The 14611-nt window shown below is 43.0% G+C and overlaps 1 protein-coding gene across 1 annotated transcript in view; it reads left to right on the top strand.

Moving 5' to 3' along the window:
* Positions 1-14611, top strand: part of CC2D2A (coiled-coil and C2 domain containing 2A) — a 128081-nt gene that overhangs the window by 82218 nt on the left and 31252 nt on the right. Inside the window, exons 21-26 of the mRNA XM_003411277.4 lie at positions 3199-3366; positions 6982-7087; positions 7284-7393; positions 8568-8664; positions 9392-9490; positions 13246-13419. Of these exons, the coding sequence (XP_003411325.2) occupies positions 3199-3366; positions 6982-7087; positions 7284-7393; positions 8568-8664; positions 9392-9490; positions 13246-13419 (754 nt within the window). The remainder of the gene's footprint in view (positions 1-3198; positions 3367-6981; positions 7088-7283; positions 7394-8567; positions 8665-9391; positions 9491-13245; positions 13420-14611) is intronic.

Below are 14611 nucleotides of genomic sequence, written 5' to 3'. Positions count from 1 at the left end.
AGCCCTGGTGGTGCAATGGTTAAGCACTCGGCTGCAAACCGAAAGGTCAGTGGTTCGAACCCTCCAGCGGGTCTGTGGGAGACAAGAGCTGGTGATCTGCTCCTGTAAAGATTGCAGTCTAGGAAGCCCTATGGGGCAGTTGTACCCTGCCTTATAGAGTCCTTATGAATCACAATCGGCTTGATGGCATGCAACAGCATAGGAAAGATGCCATATAAGATTTTTCTAATTGTATGGTATGCATTTGGGCCCAGAATAATTCTGGAGACCTGGTAAAAACCTGGTTAACGTCTCACAGGTACATTAGTTGAGTGATTTCTATTAGAACAACTCATCCTAGATCTGATCCCATCACATTGCAGAAGAACTCATTTCGCCTGTCACTGCTTCCAAATAAACATCACTGGCCTCTGCCATTTTCTCATTCCAATCAAGCTGTTTCCCAGTATAAATTCGGCAGCATTTCCCCTTGCACATACCCCTTCCTCCTTTCATAACCTCCCAGTGCCAGACATTCCCTTGCTGTCCCATCACATGGCAGTGGAGGTGGCTGATGAGCTAGCTCACTGAGATTCTGGGGTTGGAGGAGGAGGCCTGGCCCCAGCACCATAGCTGGGGAGAAGAGAACTAGTGTGTGTGTGTTTGGTGAAGGGAACTGGATATTTACACAGAAGTAGAGAATTGACTGTATTTGCTTGATTGACTCTCTATTTATTAGAATAATCCTTAAATTGTGTCAACCAGGGGTGGATGCATAAAAAATGAAAGGCCATTTCCTAAATCGGTAGTCTCACGCTGTCCATAAGGTCCCTGGGTGGCAAAAACAGCGCTATTAATATAAACATTAACATAAAGGTTGGCCATTAGAACCCACCCAGAGCTATGGAAGAAAGGCCTGGTGCCCTTCTTCCAAAAAAAAAGAAAACCCTATGGAGCAGTTCTATTCTCTAATACTCAGGGTCGCCATGAGTAAGAATCGATTCCATAGCAACGAGTTTGGTTTGGGGCTTTTTTGGTGCTGTCCATTAACTTCATGACCTTTTCTGTGATTAAATCTTGTGGTCTCCTAGAAAGATTATTTCCCACGTATGTATTTCCTCTCCCTTGAAACACTGTCAAGTTGGGAGGGAGACAAACAACTGCTTATCCGTAGCAGCCCCTTTCTCTGGCTTTGCCTCTACCCACGCACCGAAGTTAGGCTGCACCCCCGTAAATTCCTGCAAACCCTCCTCTTTATTCCAGGGCCAGAGTTCAATTATTGAATGTTATTTTCAAGTCTTGAAAATTACATTTAGAATAGATGATGAGTTTTCATGCTGTTTTTCCTTTTCTTTTTTTTCCCCCCTGCTTTACTTTCTGCATTAAGTTCTGAAGGCTCAGGGTATGTTCTTCCTTCTTTTAATTTTGTTTTTGTTCTTGGCTTAAAACTACAATGTCTCTGTATTCAAAGGGTCCCAGCCAATGTGATGCTCCCATGCAGACTGCCATCGGGGGGTGGGTGGCCAAGTCTCATGGGAGGAGCCATCCAGGGTGAGGGAGAAAGTATTGATAAAGGGAAGGGATTTGTCACGCTACCACCTCTGGCAAAGGTGTCCCTCTGAGATTCCCAAGTCTGGGTTAGGTAGGTAGCCTGGCAGAGTGATTATGGAACATGGGCTTTGAAGTTAGAGTGACTGAATTTGAACCCCAGCTCCCCTTCCTACTGTTAGGAGCCTCCAGCAAATCATGTCACCTCTCAGAGCCTCCAGTTTCTTCATGTGAAAACTGGTGTTAATATTATATTTATATGGATTATAAACATATGGAAAACACCTAGCACGCTGCTTGGCACACAGAAGGTGCTTGTAAATGGTAGCGACTCTTGTGCTTTGTGGAACAGAAGACCCTGGAGAACGAATGGGATCACCGCTCTGGAAAGCCCTGGGGATTCCTCAAGGGAGCCATCAGGGGCGCTGAGGCAGAAGGTGCAGGACCATCATCCCCTCAGCTAATTGCGCTCCCTGGGAGAGGGGCGCAGTCAAAGGGGCCGCTCAGCCAGTGCCGAGCCTCAGCAGGGAGGCAGGTGCAGCTCCTTCTTCTGGGTGAATGGCTGGTGTCGCAGCCCGAGGCCAGCTCTGCACAGCTGGTTGTGTTCTGTGGCCCTGTGGCACAGGCATTAATGTCGTCTTCCAGATACGTCACTTCTGTGTCTCTGTTTAGTCTCTGGGTCAGAATTGAATTATTTGCTCCATGGGCCTTTCGCCCGTGATGAACTGACTGTCGCTTTCATCTTCCAGGAAGTGTCTATTGAATGTCAGCTCAGTGAAAGTAGAGAGACTGAGAGAAGGTCCCTCCTGCTCCTCCTCCCCCCTGCCCTGCCCTATCTCCTCCTCTTCTTCCAGCATAATCGTCAGCATCATAATCGTTGTCATCATCCTAATAATAGCTGCCACTCTAGGGCATCTACTGAGTGTTAGGCCAGTACCAGGGCGCTTTGCACGCACCTCCCCATTTAATCCTCCACAACCGCATGAGGGCATACCATGATGTAGGTATTAGGGTCCCCATTTTACAGGTAATGAAACAGAGAGGTGAGGTGAAATAATTTGCCCAGTGTCAAAGAGCGGAGCCAGGAGTCACACCCGGTTTTGTCTGACTCCAGAGAGAAGGAGGCATATCCCAGAAGCTGCCCAAGGAGCTCTCATGTGAATGCAACACACTAAATAAGTGTTGGAGGGACTCAGAAGGGGGGGCACTCCTCCCAGCTGATGTGGCTAGGCTTTGGGGAAGAGGGGGAGATAGTGGCCCTGAAGGATGGGTAAACTACAACTAACTGAGCAGATAAGGAGGAAGGTGATGGGAAGCATTCCTTGTTTCAGGGACTGACACGAAAAAAGGCCAAGGGTGGGAGAGAGCACGTGGCGCGTTTCAGGGACCAGCAGATGAATAAGGCAGACAGCGAGGCAGCAAGTGCAGGAAGGGGCCGGAAGGTGGCTTTTCTTCCCCGATAAAGTAACAGTTCAAATAAACTGCAATGATCCATGCAATGGGCTTTCCCCAATCTTGGGAGAATTTCTAGATTATTTCTACCCTCCTTAAAAGGACAAAGAGCGTTTTAGGGGCCTGAGCGTGACCTGGGGGTAGAGTTTGGGAAGTCATTTCACAGCTCTTCAGGCCTTTCTTTTCCTTCGAGTCTAAACCCTGTTCTGTAATCACTAGCATTTTGGGCCTAAGCCTTTTCAAGCTGGCAGAACAAAAGCGACCACTGAGGCCAAGGAGAAAAGGACGGAAGAAGGTGACAGCCCAAAACCTGTCTGATGGAGACATAAAGCTGCTGGTGAACATCATCCGGGCCTATGATATCCCCGTGAGGAAGCCAACAGCAAGGTGAGCACCCTCTGAGCAGCCCCGGGAGGCAGTGTGCAGGACCCTCACCAAGTCCATTATTCTTTGTAGCATGTTCACTCTTTGTTGTTAACATAGTTATGTCATTCTGAGGGGCAGGAGGTTCTTGCTGAAGGTCAGTCATGGTCAAGGCCCCATTGGTTGCAAGACACAGAACCAACTCAATCAAATTAAGGCTAAAGGGAGGATTTATTGAGACTGTCTCATAAAACCCAAGGACAAGAACTACAGCTGAACTTTATGAGAGACTGCAGGAGTTAAGATGACTTGTCTGAGGTCACACTGTTTCTCTCATTTGCTCCCCTCTCTGGGTTTGCTTCATTTTTCCTCACGTGACCCAAGTGGTATGTCCAGCCAGGGTCCCACCAGCCAAGCGTCATCTTCTCAGGAGAAATCTGAAGGCCCTAACTTTGGTCATTAGGTGTTTATCTGTGATGTAATCACCTGTGACCAGAGAGACAGGGTCACAAGGACCAGCCCTGAAGGTAGGGACCTGTTCCCAGAGAAGTGGTTATGAGGTGTTAGTCCTAGCTTCTGAAACGTATGTACTATGAGCATAAAAATGTGGCTTCCCTTTCATCTGTTCAGAAAAATGAGTTATGACTACCATAGTTCACTATACTGGGGACAATGGGGGACCCTTGACCTCAGCTAAGACAGATCTGAGCTTCTAATTCCCTCAGAGAACACAGATGGAAGGACCAAGAAATGAAACTCCTTTTGCTGTCGTCTTTGCCAGCGTAATGGGGGAAACGATCATTTATTGCACGTTCACATATTCCATGCACTATGCTAAGCACTTTCACATCTGTTATTTCATTTATCTTTCACTGCCGTTACTATCTCCATATTACAAAGGGAAAAACAGAAGTAAAGAGAGTGTAAGTGACTTGCCCAAGGTCTTTCAGTGCTGTCTGATGTCACAGAAGAGCATGCTGTAGCCTTTGGCGTCTTCTCACCTCCCTAGGTTCTTCCCCTTTAACTTATTTCTCCCTCTTCTCACCCTATTATTTTGCCCTATTTTTCTTTACTGACCAATTCTTTCACCCATTACAAAAATCTGGTCATCACCATCTATCCCCAGTGCTTTTCTGTTTGTGAATGTCCATTTAAGCCTTTGGATCTCTGCATGGCATTGCTTTCACTCTGATTGTATCAGGGCTCAACTGTGGGGTGAAAAGCTGTTTTCTAAAAGAATATATAGGTGTTTCTTTTACTTTTGGTCTCTATAGAATATATTTAAGCATTAAACCTCTTTACTCAAATAATTATTGTTGTCAGTTGCCGTCAAGACAGTTCTGACTGACAGCAACCCCATGTGTGCAGAGTAGAACTGCTCCATTAGGGTTTGCAAGGCTGTGACCTTTCAGAAGCAGGTCACCAGGCCTTTCTTTTGAGGCACCTCTGAGTGGATTCGAACCACCAGCATTTCAGCTAGCAGTCCAGTGCTTATCGGTTTGGGCCACAATTACAAGGAAGCATAGTTGATTCTATGTTTTACACGTATTAATGTAGACTCATCTGAGCTCTTCCATTAAGTCTGCCCAAATCTGCACCCTCCAAACCTGCATCCTACCAAATAAGATTTACAACCGCCCTTTCTACACTCCGCTAGTCCATCTCATCCCTCTACTCTAACGTGTCTCCCACTGTATTGCTACTATTTGTTTACCCATCAGCCTTCCAGTCTAGTCTGAGCAGAAGTGTTGTCTGATTCATCTTTGCAGCTTCAGGTTGTCACACAAGGCTTAAAATAAAGTAGGTACTTAACAAATGTTTGTATAATAATGTAATTGATGGTTTTCCAAAGAAAAAGGGGTTTTCTCTGAAAACTGTTATGTTAAATGCCCCACTTATATTGTCTCATAGCCTGCCTAAAATGCTTAGCCGTAAAAGGGTGAGACAGTCTGGTAGAAAAGGACACCTTGTACTTTGTCCAGTAATGAATGTAAAATACTTGGCTAACCATAACATTCAGTACCAATATGCAAGTGTTCGGATGAGGGGAGGTGTCTGGAAGAGGCTCTGGAGATGACCTTCATTTGTCTCTTTAAGAATAACAGCTCATTAGGGGATATTGATGGAGCCATGGTGGTGCAAAGGTTAAGAGCTTGGCTGCTAACCAAAAGAGCCACAGTTCGAATCTATCAGCTGCTCCTTAGAAACCATACGGGCCAGTTCTACTCTGTCCTATGGAGTCATTACGAGTTGTAATTGACTTGACAGCAATGAGTTGAGTTTTGGGTTTAGTGGACACCGACTTTATTCTAATGGTGTGGAATGATTTGGAAAGGATAACGAAAATGGTTGCACAACTTGAAGAATGTAATCAATGGTATTGAATTACACATGTAGAAATTGTTGAGCTGGCATATGTTTTGTTATGTAATTTTCACCATAACTGTATAAGAAAGAAAGAAAGAATAGCAGCTCAGAAGGGAGAAGAGTGAAAACCCACTGAACTCAACACCCAGCTAGGAATCCCTGAACCTCCCTTTCCCAGCAAGCTTGCCGGGCACAGAGGGAAATCCCTTGCTTAGGATATGGAGCTCAGTGTCTCCAGAGAGTTCAGGCTCAAAGAAAATACAATGGGAGTGGTCTCTTTCCATCCATTGCAAAGAAGAATGAAGAAAACCAAAGACTTAAGGAAACGATTAGTCCAAAGGACTAATGGGCCACATAAACTATGGCCTCCGCTAGCCTGAGACTAGAAGAATTAGATGGTGCCCAGCTACCACTACTGACTTCAGACTGGGGCCACAATAATAGGTCATGGACAGAGTGGGAGAGAAATGTAGAACAAAATTCAAACTCATAAATAAGACCAGACTTACTGGTCTGATAGAGACTGGTAGAGCCCCCAAGGCAATGACCGTTAGACACTCTTCAAGCTTGGAACTGAAATCAGTCCTAGAGATCACAGTATAGCCATATAACAGACAGGCCTATAAAAGGAACAATAATACTGGTGAGGAACAATCAACCATACGAGACCTAAAGGGCAGCATTTGCCCAAAAGCTAAGTTCAGAAGGACAGTAGGGAAAGGAAAGCTGGGTGAATGGACACAGGGAGCCCAGGGAGGAAGGGGGGACAGTGTTGGCCATTCAGCATTTGCAACCAAGGTCACAGAACAAGCTGTGTATAAATTGTTGAATGAGAAAGTAATTTGCTCTGTGAAATTTACCTAAACAACAATAAAATGTTCAAAAAATACAGTGGGAGAGGACTCGAGCTGGGTGGAGACAGGGTAGGCTGGTCCGGAAGCAGAGGATTCTGCTACTTGAGAGGGCTGGGCTCTCATTTATGGTGGGAAAGATGGGTTCCTACTCAGGGAGCCCCCAGAAAAGGAAGCTAGAGAAGGGAATGTTCTCCTCTGTTCTCAGCCAAACAAGCAGGGCTGGGGATAGATGTTGGGGAGGCCTTAGTAATCACTAGCTAGCTAGAGAGGACCATCCTAAAAGCCTTCTGCGTCAACAAGTGTAGGGAGAATGTCTATCATCACAGCCACTGGAGACCGTGTATCCTTGAGGGAAACCATCTTCATAGTAAATAACTGGACTTTCCCTGTCATTTATTTTCTTTCACTTTCCTCCTAGCAAATTCCAGCAGCCATCGAGGTCTTCAAGGACTGTCAGTGAAAAGCATGCCGCTTCCCCAACCACCCACAGCCCAGCCCACGGAGCGGACTACCCCTTGAGCCAGGTGAAATACCCAAATGCTGAATTTCAGCTTTGAATCTTACCCCTTTTGCTTTTAAGAATTGCCTATAAACTTCACAGTCTGTTTTCTGCTTCTTTTTCCTTGGAAATATGCTATTTAGTAAACATATTCTACCTGCTAAGAGCATAACTATTCAACTAATTGTTACGGGCTCTTACGATCAGCTCTTGATTTTAAGGTTTTAGTGCGTCCTTTTGTAGAAGTTTCTTTTCAACGAACTATTTGCCACACGACGACGGCTGAAGGACCTAACCCCAGCTGGAATGAAGAACTTGAACTTCCATTTAGGTAGGCATATTTCCGTCTTTAAAGAGCTATAGGCTGTTCTGGAGAAATGTGACAGACACAGAGGCTCAGAGAGAAGCAGCAAAGGTGAAAGGCTTTATAGCTAGTGACCTGGCACAAGGAACAGGTGTCCTGACGCCAAGCCCCATTTTCCTCTTGTACCATGGTTGGCCACATTCAAGAAGAAAAATGGGAAAATGTCCAAACTTTAAAACTCAGGTTCATTGTTGGGACCAGGGCAGATTAACCAGTAAGCGTGGTATGCTCTGGCTTACAGTAAGCCAGGACTTTCTTCCAAGGCACATCTGGGTGGACTCGAACTGCCAACTTTTCAGTTAGCAGCCGAGTGCATTAACTGTTTGTACCACTCAGGGACTCCTTATATATTTAAAAGACTTTTCTTATTTCAGAACTTGAAGAGACACTGGAAATTATCTAGTCCAACCCTCTATTTTTACAGACAGGAAACTAAAACCCAAAGAGGGATGGTGACTTGCTCAATGCCACATAGCAAATTAGAGACAAAGCAAGAATTAGAACTAGGTAAGGCAGAAGAGGGAGGTGATACCGTTATAACACACGGTGCAAATGTTCACAGAAACAGATGCAGTAGCCAGCCTGCAGCCATGCCGTGGGCGGCGTTGTTGGGCCAGTCATGGCCGGCACAGAGTCGGTTGTATGACAGGAGAGGAACTGCACCCCTGTATTTGTTTATTTACATATGGGGAAGGGGGTGGAAGACAGAGACCATTTGACCAGCCATATAACAACAGGAGGTTTCTAACTGGGAAATGGGTCTTGCTGGAGAAGCACCTTCCGGAGCCCAGTTGTCAGGGAAGTCCATATTCCAACACCAGGGTCAGCTGGAGACCGTGTAGCCTGTCCACCAAGCCAGCTCCGTCCTGGCAAGCTGGCTCCTTGCAAAGCTTACCAAGAGGGGATATGAGAGCTACCAGGACATGCCAGCAGACAGAGGGTTTGTCTGCCTTCATGGGGCCTCCAGTCAGTGCACTTTCCATTTGAGTCTTAGGCATTAAATTAAATTCTTGAAATGAAAGCACTGATTTTAATCCTCACATCTATGCTCATATTTTGGCATTTTTCAAATTTCAGTCTTTGAGTGCCCATACTTTGTATTTTGTCATTTTCATGGTAACCCAGTTGTGTTATTTTACAGAGCCCCTAATGGAGATTATAGCACGGCCAGTTTGCAGTCAGTGAAAGATGACGTGTTCATTAACATTTTTGATGAGGTGCTATATGATGTCTTAGAGGTAAGTTTTGAGGAAGACATCTCTACTCATTTTCATGTCCTCTATGCACCCATGATATAAAAAAAAAAAAAAATTTTTTTTTTTTTTATGCACCCATGATATAGGGGCCCTGGTGGTGCAGTGGTTAGCTGTTTGGCTGCAAACCAAAAGGTCAGCAGTTCGAATCACCTGCTGCTCCTTGGAAACCATATGGGACAGTTCTACCCTGTCCTATAGGGTCGCTGTGAGTCGGAATCAACTTAATAGCAGTGGATTTCGTTTGGTTTTGGACCCATGATAAAAATCCCAAACACATGTTCTATCTTCCTTGTACATGAAATGTTTGAAACGTGCCACGTGTCAGAATCGACTCCACGGCACTGGGATGTATACACAGGAAAAGGGGAGAAGAGAACTAGCTGTTTGATTTTTAACTGCATTATCTGCTATGTATTAGGGATTGTATGAGGTGCTTTACAGACATTGTCTTATTTATTTCTGTAACAACCCTCTAATGTAGATTGTTAAATCTCCAATTTATTGATGAGGAAACTGAGGTTCAGAGAGGTTAAGTGACTCTCCTAGAGTTAAAAAGCTATTAAGTGATTGAGCTAGAATTTTTGAAATTAGGTCTGTCTAACCTAAGTTCATATGGTTTTGGCTAAAATCCTGCTGCTTCCTTGCTGCTGAAATAATGAAATGAGTGTCTGGAGCCCTTATACAGTTATTACTCCCCAACCTCCTTTAGGATGACCGTGAAAGAGGAAGTGGAATCCATACCCGTATTGAGAGACACTGGTTGGGATGTGTGAAAATTCCATTTAGCACGATATATTTCCAAGCACGGGTAAGCACCTGAAGTCAGAATTCCCTGAGAATAGAGAGGTCCTCTATCCATTTTTCCTTCTTTGTTAGTGGGACTATACCCTCAACACTGAGAGAATGTACATGTAAAAGCCTTAGAAAGACAAACAAAACATTATATAAAGCCGTTGGTCTTCACTTATATTTCCATGACATAAAACACCTATCTTCCTTGTGGCAGTGAATGTCTGACTACTCCAATTTGAGAATATTTTTATTGTTGTAAAAATATTGATAACACAACATTTTCCAATTCAACTTTTTTTTAAACATTTGATTTGAAGTGAAGAAGGTGAAACAAAGTGGAAACTTGTCAAAATGACAATATAGTGGAGTAGATAGAGGCCTGAGAGTAATTCGAACAAGACAAGACAGTTGACGACTCATTTAATCAAGTGCATTCTATTGATATTTTTTATGAGTTCTTGTTATTTAAAACATGACAAATGGTTAGTAGAGATGTGCTCAACAAAGCCGCCCTTCTTCGGAGTCCACGGTTTCCTTGAAGGGGCTCTGTTGAGTTACCAACCCATGAATGACTTTGTGTCTCTAATCTGGGACAGTTAAAGATTCTGAAATTGCTTTCACATCCCAGTATTGAGTCCATGGCAACAGGAAGAACCACAAGAGCGTAGCTAATCTCACACAGCTACACCGGGAACTGCTCAATGATGACCACATGGAGCAAATACTGCCTGGACCACAGAGTCTCAAGCAAGACCAAGACTACCTGGGTTTAAAACTCAAGTGATAGAGACTTGGACTGGTTGGAATTCAAGGATCAAATGGACTTGCAATCCTTACTAGGCAAAAGGGATAGTCTAGGTGACGCTGCAATAAGCTTGCCAAAAGAATTTACATTTCCCACTTTGAATAGATTGAAATGAAAAACATTTCAAAGAGTACACCTACTTGAAAATCAAAATGCTTATGATATTTAGAATTGCTGAATTTCACATTTGAAAGAGTACTCAGAGATAATTATTCCAAACCTTTTCTTGATAAATGAATCTCCTTTACTCTGTCCTGGTAATGCCAGTGCTCTGCTTGAGTGTCCCTGCTTTCTGTCTTCCAGTAGTCATACCATAAAGTTCTCCCCTGAACTCTGTACTTCCCTGTAGCTTCCATTCTTAGGTGCTGGTTCACTCACTAGAGCTAAACAAAACATTATATAACTTAACAAGTAGGATCCTTATTCAGTAATAATAATAGTAATAACTACATTTTTGACACTACTTATATGAATGCTATAATTAACGTCATTACAAATGGCATTAATTACATTCACAATGTTGTGTGCCCATTACCACTATCTATTTTCAAAACCCCAAACAGAAAGTACCCTTAAAGCAATAATTCCCCATTCTCCCCAAATTTTGGTAACCACTAATCTACTTTTGGAGCCCTGGTGGTGCAGTGGTTAAGAGCTCGGATGCTAACCAAAAGGTCAGCAGTTCAAATCCACCAGCCACTCCTTGGAAACCCTATGGGGCAGTTCTGCTCTGTCCTATAAGGTTGACTATGACTCAGAATCGACTGGATGGCAACAGGTTTGTTTTTTTTGTAATCTACTTTTGTCTATGCATTTGCCTACTCTAGACATTTCATTTAAATGGAGTCATACAGCATTTGTCCTTTTATCTGATTTATTTCACTTAGCATGTTTTCAGAGTTCATCCATGTTGTAGCATGTATCAGAATTTCATTTCTCTTTATGGCTGAATTAATATTCCATTGTATGTATATACCACATTTTGTTTATCTATTCATTTACTGATGGACACTTGAGTCATTTCCACATTTTGACTATTGTTGAATACTGCTGCAATGAACATTATTAAAAAAAAAAAAAAAAAACAACCAAACCCGTTGCTGTCAATTCTGACTCAAAGCGACCCTATAGGATAGAGTAGAACTGCTTCATAGGGTTTCCAAGGAGCAGCTGGTGGATTCAAACTCCTGACCTTTTGGTTAGCATCCAAACTCTTAACCACTGTGCCACCAGTGCTCCAGACAATGAATATGAGTGTACAATTATATTTTTTGAGTTCCTGCTTTCAGTTCTGTTGGTTATATGTGTGTGTGTGTGTGTGTGTGTGTGTAGAATTGCTGGCTCATATGGTAATTGCTGGCTCATATGGTGGGTTATGGTAATTCTATGTTTAACTTTTTGGGAAACCACCAAACTGTCTGCCACAGTGGCTGTACCATTTTATATTCCTACCAGCAATGCATGAGGGTTCTAATGTCTTCATAGCCTCACTAACACTTGTTATTATTATTTTTAATAATAGCCATACTAGTGGATGTAAAGTGGTATCTCATTATGGTTTTGATTGCATTTCCCTAATGTTAATGATGTTAAGCATCTTTTCATAAGCTTATTGACCATTTGTATATCTTCTTTGGAGAAATGCCTATTCAAGTTTTTCACCCATTTTTTTTTAAGTTGAGTTGTTTGTCTTTTTGTTGTTCAGTTGTAGGCATTCTTCATATATTCTGGATATTAAATTCTTACCACTATATGTTTCCAAATATTTTCTCCCATTCTGTAGGTTGTCTTTTTACTTTCTTGATAATGTCCTTTGAGGCACAAAGGTTTTTAATTTTGATGACATCCAATTTATCTATATTTTCTTTTGTTGCTGGTGTTTTGGTGTCGTTTACTGCTGAGATATGAGTGCCACTAAAGGCTGAAATGAAATTGAGTGCTGTTCAAATCCATGAATTTTCAAATTCCAGCCCTGAATAGTTAGTAGTACTGAGCAGTCTTCGAAAAACTTACTCTTGCTTGCAATATACAAGACTGAAAAGTTCTGCCTTTTTGAATCTCTATATTAGCTAGTACATTTTATAGAAGTGGCTTGTAATCCACTCAGCCCACATTTTTGGTTTGAACCCACCAGTAGGTACGCAGGAGAAAAGACCTGGCCATCTGCTCCCATAAAGATTACGGCCTAGGAAATGCTATGGGACTGTTCTACTCTGTCACATAGGGTCACTATGAGTTGGCATTGACTTGATGGCACACAACAACAGTGTATACAAAATACTGCTATGTGTCTGAGAAGAGTAATGCTAAAAGATTCTGTTCACAGAAAGCAGTTATCTAAAAGAGTATGAACGATATGCACAGAAGTATAAAATCTGGCAGGATACATTAATGTGACAAATGAAAGAAAAATTACACGTGAAGGTGGTGGAGAAAACAAAACAATTCATGAAGAAGATAGCATTTGACCTGAGCCTTAAAAGATGATTAAAATCCTGACAAGTAGGTATGGGAAGCTAGGGCATTCCAGAAAAAGGGAATGGCTGCTAGCTAACATTTATTGAGCACTTAACCATAGGTCAGGCATTTTTCTTAGTGTCTTACATCTATTCTCTCATTCCTTACTCATAATAACTCTACAGATTAGGTACTATTACTGTCTCCTTTTTATAGATGAGGAAGCTGAGGCACTTGGAGTTTAAACCAAGATTTGAACCCAGGCAACCTAGGGCCAGTATCAACTTACTTAACCAGTCCACTTTTCTGCTAAAAAAGGAAAGGAGGCAGGGAAATACAGAGCCCTTTCTGGCAAGACTTTAGGGAGTCAAGGCTAGAAAGAGGAGGTGGGCCATGAATGCCAGTCTGAGCAGGGTTTTTTTTCTAAAATTCAATAGGGAATTGATGCTGCCCTTGAACCTCTGTTGGAAAATCACCAGCATGTTTACCAAGTCACATTTCCTTCACAGATTGATGGAACGTTTAAAATAGACATTCCTCCTGTTCTTCTGGGCTACAGTAAGGAACGAAACATTATCGAGCGGGGTTTTGATCCTGTCCGAAGCCTAAGTGAAGGCTCCTACATCACCCTGTTCATTACCATTGAGCCTCAGCTGGTTCCTGGAGAGTCAGTTCGGGAAAAGGTAATTCTGCTTGTAATCTGGAAACGCATGACTGTTGCTGAAACATGGAAAATGCCTGCTAGGCTATGTTTTTACAAACTTGGCCTGCACTGCACAAGCAGAGATTGTCTCGCTTCAGTGTTCGGGTAATCCTCTTTCTGTTCAGACAGAATGACGGTGAACACACAACTGTGTGGATTTGTACTTCTGTTGACCCCGTAATTAGGTCAATCAGCAGCATAAATGCTTAGGCAAAGCAAGACAATGTAAACATGCCCTGCTTTTAGAAGATTTTTCTCAATGTAAAGAAAATAAGATATGACAAACTAAAAAAGCAGGTTGCCCTCGTATCTTGATATTCATTGGCAAGCATGCTGAAATACATTTCCAGGTCTGACCTCACATCGCTGGCTGTGCTATGAAATGAATCAATTCATAGAATCACAAGGCTAGATGACTGTCAGGGGTCACCTAAATTCATTTCAACACCTTTGGGCAGAAGCAAATACATGCACTTGTACTCTAACTGTGCGACGGTTAAGTGCTACGGCTGCTGACCAAAAGGTCAGCAGTTCGAATCCAATAGTCGCTCCTTGGAAGCCCTATGGGGCAGTTCTACTCTGTCCTCTAGGGTCACTATGAGTCGGAATCAACTCGAAGGCAACGGGTTTGGTTTTTTGGTTTTTAGTCTAACTTTAAATAGTGCTATAAAATAGTTTCCAGAATTTCCATTTGTTACTGTTTCCCAACCTTCATCCAAACCAAAAACCATACCAATTGCTGTGGAGTTGATTCCAACTCATAGCGACCCTATATGACAGAGTAGAACTGCCCCATAGGGTTTCGGACACCCAATCTCCATACTTGAGAAATAATTTCTTCCTGTAGCATACTTGTGCAGCATTATTGCATACTGCCCCCATTGGCTTTGGGAGAAAATATTGACCATGACCTCTTATTCATATATAAACTACAGCACCTGACATGCATTGAGCTCTTACTCCATCCTCAGCCCTGTGTTGAATATTTGACACAAGTTCTCGCCCCTTCAAGAGAACACCTGTCTTGTGAAGTGGGTCTCTAACTTACAGATGAGGAAGATGAGGCTCAACTTACCCGGGGTCACTCAGGCGGGAAATGGTGGAACTAACGATAAAACACAGCGCTGTCCGGCTCTAAATCTTACACATTCAACAGTGTTTACTGAGCATCT

This window comes from Loxodonta africana, chromosome 5 (assembly GCF_030014295.1).
Source record: "Loxodonta africana isolate mLoxAfr1 chromosome 5, mLoxAfr1.hap2, whole genome shotgun sequence".
In the NCBI taxonomy this organism is placed as follows: Eukaryota; Metazoa; Chordata; class Mammalia; order Proboscidea; family Elephantidae; genus Loxodonta; species Loxodonta africana.
The sequence above is the reverse complement of the archived record's forward strand: the minus strand, read 5'-3'. Positions and strand labels throughout refer to the sequence as shown.